The sequence below is a fragment of the Mesoplodon densirostris genome, chromosome 17, assembly GCF_025265405.1.
Source record: "Mesoplodon densirostris isolate mMesDen1 chromosome 17, mMesDen1 primary haplotype, whole genome shotgun sequence".
In the NCBI taxonomy this organism is placed as follows: domain Eukaryota; kingdom Metazoa; phylum Chordata; class Mammalia; order Artiodactyla; family Ziphiidae; genus Mesoplodon; species Mesoplodon densirostris.
This window is the reverse complement of record NC_082677.1, coordinates 3,814,266-3,835,496: the sequence shown is the minus strand read 5'-3', so window position 1 is coordinate 3,835,496 and position 21,231 is coordinate 3,814,266. Positions and strand designations below refer to the sequence as shown.

Below are 21,231 nucleotides of genomic sequence, written 5' to 3'. Positions count from 1 at the left end.
TCTGGATGCACAGGCCCAGCGGCCACGGCTCATGGGCCCAGGCGCTTCGTGGCATGTGGGATCCTCCCGGACCGGGGCATGAACCCACGTCCCCTGCACCAGCAGGCGGACTCCCAACCACTGCACCACCAGGGAAGCCCCTACCATGAGGTTTTGATATAGCAATCTGTATATAAACAAGATTGTTTTAAATGGCTGGTTTCTTAATTTCAAACGCATTTCCAATATCCTGCATTTGTGCTCTCCTCATGATTGCTGGTTTTGATATCATATTTGTGTGCAGACAATTTCTTACCTCTACTGTACGTTTGCCTTTACTGGTGAGCTGTTCCTGTTCATAATTTTGTTTCTAGTTGTGGCCTTTTCTTTGCTGCCTAGAGAAGTTCCTTTAGCATTTGTTGCAAAGCTGGCCTGGTGGTGCTGCATTCTCTTAGCTTTTCCTTGTCTGCACAGCTTTTGATTTCTCTTTCAAATCTGAATGAGAGCCTTGCTGGGTAGAGTATTTTTGGTTGTAGTTTCTTGCCTTTGATCACTTTAACATGCCACTCCCTTCTGGCCTTCAGAGTTTCTGTTGAGAAATCAGCTTATAATCTTAGGGGGGAGAGTTCCCTTGCACATTACTTGTTGCTTTTCTCTGACCGCTTGTTTTTTCTTTGTCTTTCGTTTTTGTCAGTTTGCGTCTCGCATGTTCCTCCTTGGGTGTATTGTCCGTAGGACTCTCTGTGCTTCCTGGACTTGGGTGACTGTTTCCTTTCCCATGTTAGGGAAGTTTCCAGCTATTTGCTCTTCAAATGTTTTCTCAGGTTCAGAACTTTCACTCCCGTGGGGGAACTTGCGGTATGATTGTTTTCCAGCTTGTGGGCTGCCTGTCTGGTGGGTGTGGTGCTTGACTTTATCTGATGGCTCCCCTCCTGCTGGCTCCTTGTGGCGGCTTCCTTGCTTTTGGATGTAGGGTGTCTTTTTCGGTAGGTTCCAGCGTTTCTCTGTTGATGCTCTTCAGCAGGTAGCTGTGATTTTGGTGTTTCTATAAGAAGAGGTGAGCTCTCGTCCTCCTGCTCTGCCTTCTCGTGACCGTTCATCCTGGATTCTTAAAAAGGAAAGCTTCTGGACTATAACAACATACAACAGCAATGTATACAAAAGTCCTCGTGGGGATGGAGGAGAGGAAGTGACTTCCTGCTCTGATCACACTGTAAACCGAGTCTCCATCCGCCCCCCCCCCCCCCCGCAGGGCTGGCTGGCCAGCTCTTCCCGAGAGCATGCCTTTCAGCCTGGGAGGACCCCGGGGCTCAGGAGGGCCACCCTGGGAGGCAGGAGGTGTGGGCTGAGCTGCAGAGGTGGCCTGGGAGCCACTGAGGACACGGCTGGGCAGCAGGGAGCAGGTGGGAGTGAAAGCTGAGTGAGAACGGAGGTGCCCCCGTGGGACGTCGGTCCAGCTGCTCACCTGCATTTCTAACAAGACCAAACCCACAACCCAAAGGCCCCACCCGGGGACAGCAGCCCGAGGGCAGCGTGAGCCCCTCCAGCCGGTGCAGGCAGACGGCTCCTCCTGCCCTGGGTGGCCCTGGGCTTCCTCACGGCCCACTGCTTCGTACAAGGAGGCTGTGCTGGGTCTCCCAGCCTCGGGGGCTTCCTGGGATCTGAAGAGGAAATGCCTCCTCTCACCTCTGAGCTGGGGGTCGGAGGTGACGGTGGACGAGGAAACCTCCTGAAACCGGTGTGGTGTGGGCACCGCAGCCCTGCGGTCCAGGCCCCAGCGTGCACTGCAGCCCTGCTGCTCTTTGTGCTGTCTTGGCTGCCATGATGTGCCAGACCAGCTGCCTCTCCCTGGGCCATTTCAGAGCAAATGGCACTGTCCCCTCCAGCAGCGAGGCTGGGCTCTGGACAGCATCCACCGTCCAGTCTCCTGAAGGGCATGTGTCCAGGCGTATCGGTTGTTTCCTGAGCTGGCCCCAGAGCTGTCCTCAGATCCCCTGTGCTGCTGGGCGGTGGGCCTGCCACCCAGGGCGACGCTTCCCTGCAGAAGGGGGGGCCCTGACCCCAAGAGAGGGGGACACCGTGTAGCTGCTCTTCCCTCCCCAGGGAGGTAGGTGACCGCGGGGCTCTCTGTCCTTAGCTGGCCATCCCCCTGCCCTGCTTTCACGGTAGAGCTGAGCCCAGGGCCGAGGCGCCGGTGAGAAGCGCTCGTTCCAATCCTTGCCTGGCTGTGACTTGGCCACAGAACTGGGGCCCTTTAAGCTAGCTCGCTGTCTTCTTGATTTACTTTTCTGTAAAATGCATGGGCTGGACTGGGCCGGGCCCAGGCCCTCCCAGCTCCTATCCACCACATGGGCGCCAGCATGGTTCCTTGGCTGGCGACGCCCAGGCCACAGAGCCCTGTCCTGTGGTCGGGGCTAATTCTACACTCGGCGCCCGGAGAGGTCTCTGCTCCAGGCCAGGGACGAGGAGCCTGTCTTGACAGTCAGCCCAACAGAGCGATTGCTACCTGCCTTTTAATGTGTGTTTTTTTTGAGGGGGGGTGCAGGGGAAGGAATGCAGGGGACTTGCTGAGACGTAAACATGAATGTTGTTTGGGACTGTCCTTTCCGGAAAAGCATCTGGAATTGTCCACCCCTGCTCAAGTGGAAGGGACAGCAGCCCTGTCTTTATTTATTCGTTTTCCACTCAGACCCACCTGTACCTGTGGGAAGCCAGCTGCAGTGCTCTCCGCAGCTCCTGTTTGTGTCATGGGCACAAGGGCCGTCCAGTGGGATAACTAACTCAGCCCCTCTGGAGTGGGAAGGGTTTCTAGGCATCTGGCATAAGGGACAGAAGAGGGAAACTTCGGGTTCAATAGCAAATCCCTTCTCCCAGGGTCAGCAGAGTGCCCAGAGGTCACTACCAGAGGGCTTCTCCACCAGCTCCCCTGGGTGCCTCCACCATCGTGTTTCCAAAATGGGCACCAGGATGTTCTTAGTCTCTACTGAGCTTTGGTGGACTTTGAATTCAAGAAAGAAAGGAGAGTGGCCTGACAGGGTGGTCCTGGGAGCACGGGCGTCTCTGTGATTCAGATAAATATTTTCCTCTTAGAAACGAAGCCTGATAGGGGTTAGAGCAGGACAACAGGGACCGTAATCACCCAGCCAGCCTCTGCCTGCCCAGCCTGACAAAGAAACACCATCCGTTCACTGGCTCCTGCCTGATGGACGTTTAACTGCCATTATTTGCATCCAAACTCAGAGGGAGCCCCTGGCTCTTAGCATTTCCCACAGCTATTCATCTTCAGGAAGTCCTGACAGCTGGGAAGGAGTGATGGGGGCCTGGAGGAAGCCCTCCATGGACCAGACCTGCCTAGATGCTCAGCCACAGCCAGGACCCGGGGATAGAATTCGGGTAGGTGGAAGGCAGGTGCATTTCTTATTTGTTTTGTCTTCCTCTGGTAGAACACTGGGTGAAGTCCATAAAATCATGTCTTTTTTTTTCATTATTTTGGAATAAAACTTCCCTGAAATAGTGTTTTTTTGAATCTGAGCTCTCATAACATCTTAATGGAAGTAGCTATTTCCTGTCTGGAAAAAGACTCCTAATAGCAATTGGGAAATTGGGAACACCGTGTGGATGGTAAGGAAATCAGACCGTGTAGGAAACAATGAGCTCCATTGCTAATACTGTGTGCGGGTGGCCCATCAGAACAAGTGCTCCAAGACCAGGGCTTTTCCTTCCGGTTTCCTGGGAAGACTGAGACCAGAGACAAGCAGAGGCCAGGAGCCCCTCCCGATGCTTGATGGCCTTCTCTGGTGGTCCGTGACTGCAACACCCTGGTATCCATTAGGGTCCTACTCCTAGTTGCTGAGTGTCTTTAAAATGTGGTGTGATTTTAGCAGCTTGCCTATGTTTTGTATTTGTTCATCAGAATTTTGTTTTGGTCCTTCAGAATACTGAGAGTTCACAAACCGTTGTGTAGTAGTTTTAGACCCTTTACAGCGTCTCCCACGAAAGCTCCCGCGCCACCTTTGCTCTACGTGTCTGTTCTTTCTCTGGTCGGATGCTGCATGGCACGAGCCCTGCGTTTAGGGAACCAGCACTCATGTTCTCTGTGCCCATCACCGTGAAGCCTCACAGGCTGTGTAAGATGTCGATGATTCTGGTTTTCTCCTCAGAGGAGAAAACAGACGTTTAGAGAAATACGTAAGTAAGTGGCCTAAAGTTATTCAATTTGTGGCAGAAAAGACAAGTAATACCTGACATAGGGCTCCCCGCTGCCAGGCTCTGCCCCAGGCACTGTATGGTACAGTCCCAGTGAAGCCTCCCAATAAGCCCAGGGAGGTTCTCACGTCATCTGTTCTACAGGTGCAGGAACAGAGGGGTTAACTTACCGTAGGTCACAAAGTGGCTGAGCAGGGACAGGGCCACAGGCAGCCCGGCTCTGAGCTGGAGCCCCGGACCTCGTGGCTGGGACCCCGCCACCCAGCCTCCTCTGGACTCAACCCGTCTCGAGGATCAGAGGCCGTGGCCGGGGCCCGGGCTCTGTGGGGCCACTGACTGTGCCGACCTGAGGCTCTCGGCCAGGTGTCTTGGGGCAGAGAAGCCTCAGAGAATGTGGGGCATGTGGGCCCTGCTGGGAGCTACTGCGGCCCCTCCTCCCACGGGGATGTCCAGGCGGGGGCGGTCACTGACGGCTATGACGTCCCACCTGTTCCTTTCCTTCCCTCTGTTGAGAAAGTCTGCAAAGATGTGTTCACGGTGGGGGGATGGAGCTCAGCTGAGCTGGGCAGAGATCCTCCAGTACCTGTCCTAAGGGTGCAGTGATGCTTCACTTTCTACCCCTTGTTTCCGTCTCAACTCAGGCAGAGAAAGGAGAGCAGACGTGGGGCGTCAGTTGAAGAGATGGGGGTGCGGGCGGGGATGAGGCAGGGGCTAGGGCCTCACCTGGGGAAGGGAGGCTGCCTGCACAGGGGCCCCTGTACTCGGCTGCAGCACCCTCGCCTGCCTGGCAGCCCAGGGGCTGGATTGCAGGTGAGCCCATCCCCTCCTTGAGCTCCATCTGGCGTTTCCCCCCTCCCCCACTGCTCCTCTGGCCTCTGACGCATCCCTACAGACCCTGCTTGGCAGAAACTGGGCCTGGCCTCCAGCTGCAGGGGCAGCGCGGGGCACAGCCTTCCTGGGAAGACCACAGAGACTTTTCCCCGGTGATTGCCATTGTTGTGATTAATATGCCAGCAGCGTAGGGCTACTTTGGGGGGAACCATGTAAAAGTAGCATCACTTCAATCTTAGAATCTGATGGGGAGGCTGCCACAGGAGCTGAACCACATCAGATCTGAAGTTTACGGGTCGTGTCATTCAGACATTTGATCGGATCCCAGGGAATTGCCTACCCCCCGGCTGTACCTGCCTGGGGCCAGATACACCCTTTCCACTTCCGGGGGTAGAGGCTGGCAGTGGTCTGCACCACGTGCCGGCGGGCTACTCACGTGGCACTGACTGCTGGAGGGAACTGCCCCGGAAGTGGGTGGGCGGCGTCTTCCTGCCCAGCCTCTTGAGCAGCCGGTCTCGCTCGTTGGTCCTGGGGGCACATCACACACGGTCAGTCTCCGGCCACGCGGACACCTCTCGAAGGTGCTCAGAGAAAGAATGGCTTCAGGTCGTAACGTGAAACAGACCGGGAAGAGGCTGCCCCACGTCAAGGAGAACGTCCCGTTTCGCCAACTGCCCCTCTGTCTACAGCAGATGCTGCCTGGACGCCTCGAGAGCGGCTCCCTCTGAAAACCGCTCTGCGCGCAGCCCGTCCCTACACGGCCCTCGGAGCCCCTCCTGCCTCCCGAGCAAGGAGGGAGCTGTTGCTCCGGTGAACGGAAAGCTTCCATTCCACCTGCCCCCAGGCCTGGAGCCTCGCCTGGGTGCCCCGGGACTCGGCCAGAGACAGTTTCCTTCTGCAGAACCTGATGCTTATTGTGAACCACAATGAAAACCAAGGTGAGTTTTCTTTGAAAACACAAGGATTAGGCGTGCTTCCTGTCTCTCCTGAAATGATCCCTTCTCCAAGGCTGCCGCTGCTCTGGCGTAATACGGAGGTTCTGCCTAGAGGACAGCTGGGCTTTACTACCAGCCAAAGGTGGGGGGTTGGGAAATGCTCGAGAATGGCCCCGAATTCCTGCTGCCGGGGTGTCACTGGGCTTGCCCCCAACAGACTGCGGTGTACACCGTTGGCCGGCACCCTCTGTAACAGCTGGACTGTACCCCTCCAGACTGCACCTGCAGGAGCCCTAACACTCCAGTGTCTCAGGATGGGGCTGGATTACGAGATGAGGCCTTTAAAGTTCACATGAAGTCACCGGGGTGGCCCTAATCCAGTCTAACTGGGGTCCTTATGAGGAGAGGAGATTGAGACACACACACACTGAGGGACGGCCATGTGAGAACACGGGGAGAAGACGGCCTTCACCTGCAAGCAGCAGAGGGAGGCCTCGGAAGGAACCAGCCCTGGAACACCTTTGCTCTGGGACTTCTGACCTCCAGAACTGTGAGAAAATACACCTCTGTTGTTTCAACCACCTGCTGTGCAGCACTTCGCCACGGCAACGCATACATCCCCAGTCTGCTGTCTGTGGGAACTTGAGGGCGCAGCAGTTGGAAGAGCTGCAGTTGCTTGTGGCCCAAAGCCCCTCCCCGCAGCCCGTCCAGGCCTGAGCCCAGGGTCCACTTCATGCTCCCCCAAGGGCCCGGCTCCTCTCAACAGTCCTATGAGCTGAAGTCCACCGTGCTCTTGGGTTTCTGATCATCTTGGCTGAAAGAACAAGGTTCAATTCATCACCAGCTCAGGGCAAGCCCCAGCCTGCCCACCTCGGGGAGACGTCTGATGGCTGATGAGGACACACACTTTTCCTGTCCCCTCACACTGCCTCTCCCTTCCCTCTCATCTCTCCAGGGGCCACCTTAACCGCCCTGGGCCTTCTGAGCCATGACCCTGGGCTGCAGGGATGAGCAGACGCGCTGTCCTCGTGTGGCCGCCTGACGTCCGCAGCTCCCGTGCCGGCTGCTCTCAGGGCCGTCCTCCCTGTGTGACCCGCACCGGCCACGGTTCCTGCACAGAAGGCACTGCCAGGCAACTCCGAGCCCAGCCGAGAGGGGCTCCCTGAGGCCCCCCCCCACTGGGACCTTGGTGAGATGAAGGCATATCTCCCCAGGAACTGAGGGGGACAGACTGGGTGCTCCACCCTGCCTCTCCTGGACCCTCCGACGTTTCAGGTCCAGAAGGCCCTCCTAGCGATGGGGCTCGTGAGAACCTCCCAGAGCCACAGACGGGAAGGGCTCTCTGAAATCACGCATCCTGGTCTCTCACTGGGCGGCTGAGGAAACAGCCTCAGCCTCGCCAAAGACAAAGGGCACAGGGCACTGTGCTGGACAGACGTCTCTAATTCCTGCGTGGGGCGGCGTATGCTTTTCTCTTTTTTATAATGAAATATTCAAACAGAAACTAGCACAGTGAACGTCCACCAACCTGCTCAGCTTTAGCCAACAACAGCACCACCCTTTGACCCTGCTGTGTTCTGCAGCCCTTCCTCCCATGTAGGGAGGGGGACATGGGGCCAAGGAGACATGTCCACTAAGAGCCCACACCTGTCCCCAGCCCAAGTACGTGAGACCACAGAAGTCCCTGCCCAGTGATGCCCAAGCTGGCATCCAAGGCCAACCTGACCCCCTCGCTAGCTCCGTCTCCTTAGAAGTAGACCACACAGCCAGGGTCCGTGCTCTGAGACCTGGGGGGGTGGCCGTAGTACAGGATGTGTGGACTGGGATGTCCACACGCGAGTGCAGGTCCCCTGCCAGCGCAGGACAGAGCTGGGGTTGGGTGGGGGTACACACAGCAGCTACCTCTTCCCTGTGTTATCACCGTCTCCAGAGAATCTGGGCATCACAAGGCATTGTGGTCTTCACCCAGGAGCGTTAATCAAGGTACATGGCTATTACAACTTGCACACACTCAGACATAGCCTCCACTTGTACTCTTGTACCATGTCCTGTGAGTGTTGGAAAAGCTGAAGCTAGAAAGGGGTATAAGAATAACATTTACCATTTATATAGCATTCTATTATCTATAGATGGTTTGAAAGCCATAGGAAAAAGTGAAGAAATAATCATATTTACTTTGGTTAATTCTGGTTAGTGAGAAGAAAAGAAAAGAGTACAAATTAGTACAGGGAAATGAGATTTGGGTTTGAAAAAAGAGAACTCTTGACAAAATACTACAAACCGAATTCAGCAGTATAATGAAAGGATTACACAACCTTAACCAAATGGGATTTATCCCAGTAATGACAGGGTGATTCAACATACAAAAAGCAATTAATATAATACACCACATTAATAGAATAAAGGAAGAATATCAATGATCATCTAAATTAATGCAGAAAAATCATTTGACAAAATCCAACACCCTCTCATAATAAAAATACTCAGCAAACTAAGATGGGACAGGAAGGGAAGTTCCTCCACGTAACAGAGCATTTATGAAAAACCCACAACTGACAACATACTCAGTGGTGAAAGACTGAAAGCTCTCTCTCTGACTGTCTCTATGATCAGGAAGAAGACAAGGATGCCTGTTTTTACCACTTCTACTCTGAATTTACTAGAAGTGCTAACTAAAGCAATTAGGCAAGATTCCAACGATCTTTTTTTTTTTTGCAGAAACAAATATTTATCCTATGATTCATAGGGAATTACAAGGGACCGCAGATAGCCAAAACAATCCTGGAAAAAGAACACCACAATTATAGGACTTATACTTCTTGATTTCAAGATTTAATATAAAACTACAGTAATAAAAATAGTGTGGTACTGGCATCAGGATACACATATAAATCACTGTAATGTAGTTAAGAGTCTAGCAATAAACCCATATGTCTATGGTCAGCTGACTTTTGGCTAGGTTACCCAGACCATTCATGAGAGAAAAGTCTGTTCAGCCTATGGGTCTGGAGTAACTGGATTTCCACAATCAATAAGGTTGACCCCTTACCTGCAATCACATACAAAAAGTAGCTCAAAATGGATCCTTTGATCCAAAATATAAGAGCTAAAACCATGTAAATGTTTACAACCTTGAATTTGGCAATGTTTCTTAGATATGACACTCAAAGCATAGGCAACAAAAGGAAAAAATAGATAAATCAGACTTCATCAAAATCAAAAACCTTTGTGAATCAAGACATTGTCAAGAAAGTGAACAAACAACCTAATCAAAAAGTGGGCAGTAAAGCAATTATACTCCAGTAAAGATGTTAAAAGAAAAATGGGCAGAACACCTAAACAGACATTTCTCCAAAGAAGACAGATGTCCAAAAAGCACATGAAAAGATGCTCAACATCGCCAATTATTAGGGAAATACAAATCAAAACCACAATATTTCACCTCACACTGGTCAGAATGGCCCTCATCAAAAAATCTAGAAGCAATAAATGCTGGAGAGGGTGTGGAGAAAAGGGAACCCTCCTATACTGCCAGTGGGAATGTAAATTTGTACAACCATTATGGAGGGCAGTATGGAGGTTCCTTAAAAAACTAAATATAGAAGTACCACTTGATCCAGCAATGCCACTCCTGGGCATATATCTGAAGAAAACCATAATTCGAAAAGATACATACACACCAATGTTCATTGCAGCAATGTTTACAGTAGCCAAGACATGGAAGCAACCTAAATGCCCATCGACAGAGGAAGGGATAAAGATTGGTACATATGCACAGTGGAATACTCAGCCATAAAAGAAGAACGAAATAATGCCATTTGCAGCAACATGGATGGACCTGGAGATTACCATGCTAAGTGAAGTAAGTCAGAGAAAGACAAATATCATATGCTATCACTTATATGTGGAATCTAATAAAAATGATACAAATGAACTTTTTATAAAACAGAAACAGACTCACAGATCTCGAAGTCAAACATGGTTACCAAAGGGGGAACATGGGGGGAGGTGATAGGTGTTTAGGATTGACATATACACACTACTATATATAAAACAGGTAACTAACAAGGACTTACTGGTATGGCACAGGGAACTCTACTCAATATTCTGTAATAACCTATATGGGAAAAGAATCTGAAAACGAATGGATATGTATATATGTACAACTGACTCACTTTGCTGTACACCTGTAACTAACACAACATTGTAAATCAACTACACTGCAATAAAAATTTTTTAAAAAGGGAAAAGACAACCATAAAATGAAAATATTTACAAATCATAGCTGGTAAGGGTCTAGAATCCAGAATATATCAATAATCCCAACAACTCAACAGCAAAAAGACAGACAAAGCAAATCAAAAACAGGCAAAGGATTTGGATACATTATCCGAAGCAGAAACACAACGGCCAACAAGCACATGAAAAGATACTCAACATCATTAGTCATTAGGGAAATGCAGGTCAAAACCACAAAGCAATAGCACTTAACATCTACTAGGATGGCTGTAAGTGAAACAAGAACAGATAATAACAGATATTGGAGAGGATGTGGAGAATCTGGACCCCTAGCACATTACTGGTGGGTCTGTAAAATGGTGCAGCCACCCTTCTTCAATAACTTCAACATGGAATTACCATCTCACCTAGCAATTCCATTCCTAGGTCACATTAGCCAAAAGAACTGAAAATGGACTCAGGCACTTGTACACCAATATCTAGAGCAGCATTATTCACAATAGGCAAAAGATGAAAACAATCCAGACATCAATTGCTGAATGGAAAAACAAAGTGTGGTCTGTCCATACAATGGAAAATTATTCAGCCAGAAAAAGGAACAAAGTACTGACACATGCACAACACGGAAAAACCTCGAGAACCTCATGGTGAGTGAAAGAAGCTGACGCCATAGGCTGTCTTGCACGTTTCCACTCATATGAAATGGCTGGAACAGGTAGATACACAGAGAATGAGCATTGGTTCCTGGGGAGTGCAGGGCCTGCTTGAGGCACCCGAGGTTTCCTTTCAGGGAGATGAAAATGTTCTGGAACTAGACAGGGGTGACGATTGCACAACATCATGAAGGTACTAAATGTCACTGAACTGTACTCTTTAAAATGGTAAATCTTATACATAGGGTGGATAAACAACAAGGTCCTACTGTAGAGCACAGGGAACTACATTCAGTATCCTGTGATAAACCATGATGGACAAGACTGAAAAAGAATGTATATATATATATATATATATATATATATATATGTGTGTGTGTGTGTGTGTGTGTGTAACTGAATCACTTTGCTGTTCAGCAGAATTTAACACAACATTGTAAATCAGCTATACTTCAATAAAATTAAAACAAATAAAAAACAGGAGAAGGAATGGGTCCTGAATTGGAGGTAAATTCCCTCCCATCACCTGAATGGTTGGTAATGATGTCATCTTCATGGTTTATTTCTCCCATGGTGGGGATGGGGTTCAGTGCTTGCTTTGACCTTTTTCCCTCCCAGCTTAGGCATGGATGCTGCCTGAGATCTGTCCCCCCATGTGGAAGGTGCAGGTAAACACCAGTGATAGTGGTGAAAGCCCATCTCACGCAGCCCCTTAAGGCAGGCTCTGCTGAGAAGCCAGCGCCTCTCCAGGGAGGTGGTTGGTGCACTCCTGTCTCAGAACGAGCAGCGTCAGGGAGGAGCAGAGAGCCGGCCGGCGTTATTCGCGAGAATAATAAACTTTCACGTCCGCATTTCTGTCAGGAGGCTGTTCCTGCTAAAACCACACATGCTAAAACCAGCACAGAGCAGAACATGGAGAATATAGCAAATAATTACAAATCTGTGTTCTGGTCTTGTCAGTAGTTACAGCTGGTAGGAATCACAGCTGACACCACAAAGCAGCCAAAAACAAATAGGTTATTTTTAGAAACTTACTGTTAAATGACTGCTGGATGGTCTTCAAAACATAAATCTGACAGGTTCCTCAAGATAAAAGCTAATCAAAGTCCCCGTTCCTTCAGGTAGGGCCAGACACCTACCAGGCTATCAGACTGCTGAAATTCTAACCCACTTTCTTTTTTTAAATAAATTTATTTATTTAATTTTATTTTTGGCTGCGTTGAGTCTTTGTTGCTGCGTGTGGGCTTTCTCTAGTTGCAGGGGGCGGGGTCTACTCTTCGTTGCAGTGCATGGGCTTCTCATTGTGGTGGCTTCTCGTTGCAGAGCACAGGCTCTAGGCACGTGGACTTCAGTAGTTGTGGCACGTGGGCTCAGTAGTGGCTCGCAGGCTCTAGAGCACAGGCTCAGTAGTTGTGGTGCACGGGCTTAGTTGCTCCGTGGTATGTGGGGTCTTCCCGGACCAGGGCTCAAACCCGTGTCCCCTGCATTGGCAGGCGGATTCTCAACCACTGTGCCACCAGGGAAGCCCCTCTAACCCACTTTTAAAGATCCCTAGGGGGGCGTCCCTGGTGGCGCAGTGGTTGAGAGTCTGCCTGCCGATGCAGGGTGCACGGGTTCGTGCCTCAGTCCGGGAAGATCCCACGTGCCACGGAGCGGCTGGGCCTGTGAGCCATGGCCGCTGAGCCTGTGCGTCCGGAGCCTGTGCTCCACAACGGGAGAGGCCACAACAGTGAGAGGCCCGCGTACCGCAAAAAAAAAAAAAAATCTCTAGGGAATGAGACTTCATAGCCTCCCGTTGGTAACTTACGTTACTCATTATAATCTGAACACTAGGAAATGAGAAACTTGGGGCCCAATCATATTCCAGACCTGCCCAGGCCTCTGTAGGATGAGAAAAAAAAAAAAAAAAAAAAAAACCCTCATCTTAGTTATGTAATGAGGGAAAATAGCAAGAATAAAACAAATCAGAATAGGTTTTCCAGCCTAAGATTCCAATAAGATAGGCGTTCTACCCTGGAGGTAGGAGCCCTTCATAAATTCTATTGTATTAGATGGTAGTAAATTATTCTCCCCCTGAGTTGCCTCTGAGGTACTGGGGGGGAGGCCCATATGGGAGATGCCACCCTGGGCCCCTGAACCTTCAGGAACCGCAGAGAGAAGGCAGGGAGGAGTCCCTGTGAGCAGAGATTCCCAGAAACACCAACACAGCTCTGTGTGTCCCTCTTGAGGACTCGTCCTCAGACAGGGACCAGGTCTTATGCCTTCTCTGCGTTTTCACAGTGTCCGCCCTGGCTGAGAACAGGGCACATGGTTACACACACAAAACTGCACTTGTGCTCTGCACTGCTGGTTTGGACTGTGACTCACTATCTTATTCCTGTGTGTCTCCATCAGTGGATCCTGCACCGTGTGTCTGTGTCTGTCCACACTGCCCAGCACTGAGCTCAGGACAGCAGTTTCCCAACAGTAGCTGAGAAAATTCCTCTTTACCAGAGAAATTCTTCTTTAAAAATGACAGAATAGGGACATCATCCTAATTCTCTCCGAGAGGAGGGAAGCCCCCTCCAAATTCTGGACAACACTGTGAGCAAGAATTAAAACAGCTCCGTGGCCTTTACAGAGACAGGACGTTGTAGTTACGAAAAGAATTCAGATTGCATAGAACAGTTGGAGGACAGTCTGGCTGAGGACAGGATAGCATTCAAGGTTAACTAATTTAATACAAATTCCATTCCCAAAATAAAAAGGTAGATTCCTGTAGTCCTCCCTGGCCTCAAGTCTCCTCTGACTGTCAAAACTGGGAACTGGAGGGAAGAAAGCCCTGTCTTAGCACAGGGATTTTCTTCTCTTCTAGACAAGGCTTTGGAAAGTGGGGTAAGGGGACCATGCTGGGCGTTGGAAGAAATCTCATTCTCGTACAGTGTGGACTGGGTGATTTCCTGCCAAAAAGAAGACCAAGGAGTGGTAGTACCAGCCTAGGCAGTGACTCTGACGGGGGAAGCAGCAGATCCGCAGCCTCAAAAAGAGGTGGGATCTGCCTGTTGACAACCATCCCTGGCTCAGAACACAGGTGGTGTGTATGAGGTAACTGCGCTGATTGATAGGACTGCCCAGGAAGACTTTAACAAAAAGAGAGCCAGGGGACACTGAAAAGATCCAAAAGCAAAGACAGATACACGTAATCCTTTTCCACTGTGTCTGCTAGTGATGTGGTAATGTAAGTAAGCCAGTGAGCAGTGAGGTTAGGAGGAGAAGTCCAAAAAAAAAAAAAAAATAGAAGCTAGCAGCCAGCAACTACACTGTCCTTTCACCTGAAACAGCAACTTAGGTAAAACTGGCAAAATGGCTTCTCCTGAAAATTAGAACTGCATTACTATAACCTATATACTTTTAAAAGGTTAAAAAAAAAAAAGAAACTTAAAAAAAAATGACTGTCCGGAGAGACTTCTGCTTCCAAGATGGAGTAGATGTAGTTTCTCCCTTCCTCCTGTTAAGTACAACTGACAACCCTGGACTCTACATGTAAAACAAATACAAAGGTGAAGATGGAGAACTGGAAAGGTGGAGATAGGAAGGAAGACCAGCTATGAACCGTGGAGCACGAGAAACCCGAGTTTTCTTTTGGCTCGTAGATTCCAGACTTGGAGCGGAAAAGCCTGGCAACCCAGAAATGCCCGGGGGCGCAGCCAAAAAAGCCCAGGAAGAAAGCCCTCTTCTCTTCAGCCAAAGGAGCAGGAAAGCGGCAGCCTCGTAAGACAAAAACCTTTCAGACCATAATCACTCTACTCCGGCCAAACACCCCAGAAAAAAACTGTGGCTCCACTCCCATCCATGCCAGTAAAGACCAAGTGGGGCGCCTAGATGTCCACCCTCACAAGGCTGCTACATGGTGCACCAGAGCCCCTACTGAGGTGGTGACAGAGGAGGCCAAATAGGAACCTGGGACTTCCATCCCGGCCAGCTGATAATGAGGCCTCTGGTACCCTGTGGTGTCAGCAGAGATGTCAGGAGATGCATGGGGAGAACGGACTCCTGTCCTTCCTCTCCTCACTGGGGCGGTATCAGAAGAGGCCTAATGGAGAATCAGGACTTTCAGCCTTCCTCAGCAGTGACAAGGCCACACCCATACCTCTGACCCCTCCCCACCCCCTGCAGTGTCAGTGGAGACCATGTGAAGAGCAGGAATTCTCACCCCCAATCTGCAGGCATCAGCACAGACCAAGCAGGGGATCTGGATTACCTCTACCTAGCAGGAGAGAGCCTGCCGTAAAATCCAGAGTCACATAACATAATACCCAAATGTCCAGGTTTTATTTGAAAGCTGTTATACCAAGAACCAAGAAGACCTAAAACTGAATGTAAAGAAAAATCAATAGGGCTTCCCTGGTGGTGCAGTGGTTGAGAATCTGCCTGCCAATTCAGGGGACACAGGTTCGAGCCCTGGTCTGGGAAGATCCCACATGCCGCGGAGCAACTGGGCCCGTGAGGCACAACTACTGAGCCTGCGCGTCTGGAGCCTGTGCTCCACAACAAGAGAGGCCGAGATAGTGAGAGGCCTGCGCACCGTGATGAAGAGTGGCCCCCGCCTGCCGCAACTAGAGAAAGCCCTCACACAGAAACGAAGACCCAACACAGCTATAAATAAATAAATAAATAAATTTATTTTTTAAAAAAATCAATAGACGCCAACGTCAAGATAACAGATATGGTGGAATAATCTGGCCAAGACTTTAAAAACAGCCACGATAAAAATGCTTCAGTGAGCAATTACGAACATGCTAAAAGCAAATGGAAAAAAAGAGGAAAGGCTCAGTAAAGAAACAGAAGGTATAAGAACCAGTTGTAAATTTTGGAACTCAAAAAAACAAAATAACTGAAATTAAAAGCTTAGTGGATGGGCTATTTTGATGGCAGGGTAGAGGGGACAAAGGAAATAATCAGTAAACTGCAAGACAGAACAGTAGCAATGATCCAATCTGAGTAACATCGAAACAAAATAGCCTGAAGGAAAAATTAGCAGAGTCTCAGGGACCTGTGGGAATATAACAGGCAATATAACATTCATGTCTTCAGACTCCCAGAAGGAGAGGACAAAGAGGATGGGGCTGAAAAAGCACTCCAGGTACTAAAGGGTGAAAACTTCCTAAATTTGGTGAGAGAGCTAATCCTACAGATTCAAGAAGCCACGTGAATCCTAACTAGGATAAATCCATGCCAAGACAGATTGTAATTAAACTTCCAAAAACTAAAGACAAAGAAAAGGTCTTAAAAGCAGCGAAAGAGAAATGACACTTTACCTATAGTGGAAAACCAGTTTGAACGACCATGGATTTCTCATCAGAAATCACTGAAGCCAGAAGTGGCATAATATTTTTCAAGTGCTGAAGGAAAACTGTCAACTCAGTGAAAAATATCTCTCAGGAATGAAGAAGACATCAAGACATTCTCAGATGGAAAGAAAACTAAGAGTCTGTCACCATCAAAACCACCCTATAGGGCTTCCCTGGTGGCGCAGTAGTTGAGAATCTGCCTGACAATGCAGGGGACATGGGTTCGAGCCCTGGTCTGGGAAGATCCCACATGCCGTGGAGCAACTAGGCCCGTGAGCCACAACTACTGAGCCTGCGCGTCTGGAACCTGTGCCCCGCAACAAGAGAGGCTGCGATAGTGAAAGGCCCGCGCACCACGATGAAGAGTGGCCCCCACTTGCCGCAACTAGAGAAAACCCTCGCACCACACGAAGACCCAACACAGCCAAAAACAAATAAATAAAAAATCCTTCCCCCCCCCAAAAAAAAACTACCCTATAAGAATTTCTAAAGGAAGTTCTAAAAACAAAAAGGGAATAATAAAAGAAGGAATTTTTGGTACATCAGGAAAGAAGAAAGAACGTGGTGAGCGAAACTATGGGTAAATACAATGGGCTTTCCCTTTCCTCTTGAATTCTCCAAATTAAGTCTGACTAGTTAAAGCAAAAATTACATACTGTCTGATGTGGGTCTAAATATGTGTAGAGAAAATATTTAAGAAAATTATACATAAATGTGGGTGGGTTAAGAGCTATAACAGGAGGTAAGGTTTCTGTATTTCATTCCCATTGGTACCAGGACAGCAGCAGTACACTGTGATTAGTCATGTATATGTCATATGATGCCTAGAACAGCCAGTAAAAAAGCTGCGCTGTGAGACACACTAAAAAACACAAGTAAAAACGGAGTCCTAGAAAATGTGCACATAACACGCGAAAAGGAAGAAAAAAGAAAACAGATGAAAAACAGAACAAACAGAAAACAAAAGATAAAATGGTAAACGAAGCCCCAACATATTAATAATACATTAAATATAAATGCTTTAAATATACCAATTAAAAGACACAGCCTGGGCTTCCCTGGTGGCGCCGTGGTTGAGAGTCCGCCTGCCGATGCAGGGGACACGGGTTCGTGCCCTGGTCCGGGAAGATCCCACATGCCGCGGAGCGGCTGGGCCCGTGAGCCATGGCCGCTGAGCCTGCGCGTCCAGAGCCTGTGCTCCGCAACGGGAGAGGCCACAACAGTGAGAGGCCCGCATACCGCAAAAAAAAAAAAAAAAAGTCACAGCCTGGCAGAGTGGATCACAAAACATGACCCAGCGATATGATATGCTGTCTACAAGAAACTCACTTCAAATATATTGCTATAGGAAGACAGAAAATAAAAGGATGGGAAAAGATACATCACATGAACATTAACCAAAGGAAAGCAGGAGTAACTATATTAACATCAGATAAATTAGACTTCAGAGCAAAGAAAAATTACCAGACAGTGAAAGACATTATCTAACAACAAAAAGGTCAGTCTACCCAGAATGCACAGCAATCCTAAATGTCTATGCACCAAGCAACAGAGCTGCAAAATGTGTGAAGCCAAAACTGATAAAACTGAAAGAAACAAATTCACAATTATAAGTGAATCAGTCAATATTCCTCTCAACAGTTGATAGTACAGATAAGGGAAAAAATCACATGATCCTATCAGTTGATACAAATTAAAACCACAGTGAGCTATTATTACACAACTATCAATGGTTAACATAAAATAAAAATAGTGACAATACCAGATGCCTGCAAGGATCTGGAAAACTGGATCACTCAGACATTACTGGTGGGGTTGTAAAGTGGTCTGACCACTAGTTCCTTAAAAACACCAAACATACCACATCCTTCTGAATATACTAAAACCACTGAATTTACACTTCAAAAGGTGAAGTTTATGTATGTGAATTGTATCTCCAAAAAATAAAAGATCAGATAAGCCTGAGCTAACATGCAGCTCAAGTTGCCAATCCACAGAATTGTGACCTAAATAAATAGTTGTTATTTATTTATTTTTTTTTTTTTCTTTTTGTGGTATGTGGGCCTCTCACTGTTGTGGCCTCTCCCGTTGCGGAGCACAGGCTCCGGACGCGCAGGCCCAGCAGCCATGGCTCACGGGCCCAGCCGCTCCGCGGCATATGGGATCCTCCCAGACCGGGGCACGAACCCGTATCCCCTTTTTTTAAAGGAAAAAAAAAAAAAAACAAACCTAAATATGCAACCACCATAAACCCAGCAACTGCACTCCTGAACATGTATCCCAGAGAAAAGACTTAACGTTCATGCAAAAACCGGTACACACATGCCTATAAGAGCTTTATTCATAACAGCCCCAAACTGGAAACCCAGATATCCTTCAACAGGTGAATGGTTTAACAAAGCTTGGTACTTGACATACTACTCGGCAACTAAGAGGAAGAAAGTACTGATACACGTAACAAGGCGAACCAATCTCCAGAGAACTATGCTGTGTGAACAAAGGTCACTACCAGAAGGTTACATACTGTATGATTCATTTACATGACATTCTTGAAACGACAAAATGATAGAAATAGAGAACAGATTAACAGTTGCCCAGAGCTAAGCAGAGGATAGACAGTAGATGCGGCTATAAAAAGACGACATGAGAAACCTTGCGGCGACGGATATGTTCTGTACCCTGACTGCATCCATGTCAATTTCCTGGTTGTGAAACCGTTCTCCAGTTTTGCAGGGTGTTACTACTGGGGGAAACTAAAGGGTATGTGCGATTTCTCTGTATTTCTTATAACTGCATGTGAAGCTGCAATTCTCTCCAAATAAAAAGTTTAAATGAAAAAAAAAAATCCTCAGTTTTACGCATTCGCTCCTGTTTCGTGTTTGTCTGCAGTTATCCTTTGTAAGCAGTCGGGAGAAGGGTACGTCTCAGAGGGGCGTTAGAGGGGTGGGAGGCCTTCCTCCAGCTCCTGCCGGCACTGCCCGAGAGAGGCCGGCCACCTCCGCAGAGCCGTCCGACCTCGTTAGCGAGCAGGCAAAGTCGAGTTTGAATGACAGCCCAGCACATATGGAAACCATTCCCGCATCCCAGGACCTGCAGTGAGGTGGGAGGCTCCCCTCGAATGGAGCTGAGCTCCGTGGCCCAGTCGGAGAGCCCATGGAGAGGTCAGGTCAGAGTCATGGGGCTGTTAGGAACAGATAAATTAGCAGGGGCACCCGGCTGACCCAGAGAGGCCTCGGGGAACGGCCGTGCGGGGGCGTTGAGAAGCCCCAGGTAATGGAATGAGTCAGGAGTGGTCCGGGCTCAGTGCGTTTCCTGATGGGCCACCTGGGGAAAGGACAAGCCCGAACAGGACCACAGCGACAAAGCACCACGCTAATCAGGAAGATGCAGCTTTACGAGCAGAAAGTTCTGTTAAAGTTCTGTGTCCACCCATTGGACTGGCCTCTTACCTACTCAAAATCATACGCTAAAGGACCCAGGCTTCCTCTCAAACCCAGCTTCCCACCAGCCCTCACCTCCCTCCCTCTGCTCCAGCCGCATGGCCTTCTGGCCATTCCTGGAACACACTGGATAGCTTCCCCACCCCAGGGTCTTTGCACTGCTTTCTCTCTGCCTCCCAGGCAGCTCCCTCCCCCACTTCACTCAGAGCAGCCCCTGCACCAGTCACAGGAGAATCCCCTCCTCTCTCTACACCGTCCCCTACTTTATCTTCATCCCACTTTTCCCTAAGTTTAGGAATTGAGATCTCAGGACACGTGATCACGAACAGCTGACTGGGCTTGAAGCGACAGCCAGTCAGCAATCCCCTTGCTTTGCTTCCCCTCCTCCGGGTACAGGTCTCTCCCCAGCTCCACTTCTGGTTCGCTGCTGCCCAACTTGAATTGCTTTTTGCTCAAATAAACTCTTAAATTTTAAAAATATGCTTCAGTTTTCCCTTTTTGTAGGACAGTATGTGAATGCGATGAAGGAGGGAAGACAAGAGAGCTCGGGAGGGTGGAAAGAATGTTTATAAAAAGGCAGCAGTGGGCTTCCCTGGGGGCACAGTGGTTGAGAGTCCGCCTGCCGATGCAGGGGACACGGGTTCGTGCCCCGGTCTGGGAAGATCCTACGTGCTACGGAGCGGCTGGGCCCGTGAGCCATGGCCGCTGAGCCTGTGTGTCCGGAGCCTGTGCTCCGCAGCGGGAGAGGCCACAGCAGTGAGAGGCCCGCATACGGCAAAAAAATAAAATAAAAAACGGACACAAATGAACTTATTTACAAAATGGAAATAGATCCACAGGCACAGAAAACAAACTTATGGTTACCAAAGGGGAAAGGTTGGGGGGAGGGATAAATTAGGAGTTTGGGATTAACATATACACACGACTATATATAAAATAGATCACCAACAAGGACCTACTGTAGAGCACAGGGAACTCTACTCAATACTCTGTAACAACCTAAATGGGAAAAGAATCTGAAAAAGAATACATACATGCACATGTATAACTGGATCTCTTTGTTGTACACCTGAAACTAACACAACGTTGTAAATCAACTGTACTCCAGTATAAAATAAAAATTAAAAAAAAGAATAATAGCCTTCAGGAGGTTGTTGAATCCCCTAAAAATCTAATGCAGAACTGACAGGCAGGGAGACGGGGCACGGCTTCCATCAGATCATCAGAGGCCTGAAGGAGACGTGCCATTGTTAGCCCGACACCCATTTCTTCCCTCCCCTACTGAGAGACACCCCAACTTCCCACACGGATGGATCCTGCTGGTCCAAGACTATCCACGTCCACCACGGCATTTTCCTGGCTGTAGGACTGGCTCAGGATGGTCCCATCAAGGAAAAGAGGAGCTTGTTAACTGGTTTTCTGGAAAAAACTCTCCATTTCCCACTGGTTGAGAACAAAGTGGCACACGGGGTGACCTCCCTGTGGTCACGACAGGGTTCGGGGCAGACTGAGTATAAAGCGTTGGTGCAAAGTGAAAGTGAGACAAGCTGGGACCTGAGACGCTTGGCTGCAGCGCTTGCCCCTAGACACACTCTCTGAGCAACAAAATACAAAGAGA

At 48.9% G+C, this 21,231-nt stretch overlaps 1 protein-coding gene across 1 annotated transcript in view; it reads right to left on the bottom strand.

Annotated features, from left to right (window-relative positions):
• Positions 1-21,231, bottom strand: part of LOC132477650 (phospholipid-transporting ATPase IB) — a 451,641-nt gene that overhangs the window by 3,341 nt on the left and 427,069 nt on the right. The window contains exon 35 of the mRNA XM_060080119.1: positions 5,453-5,544. Within this exon, the coding sequence (XP_059936102.1) occupies positions 5,453-5,544 (92 nt within the window). The remainder of the gene's footprint in view (positions 1-5,452; positions 5,545-21,231) is intronic.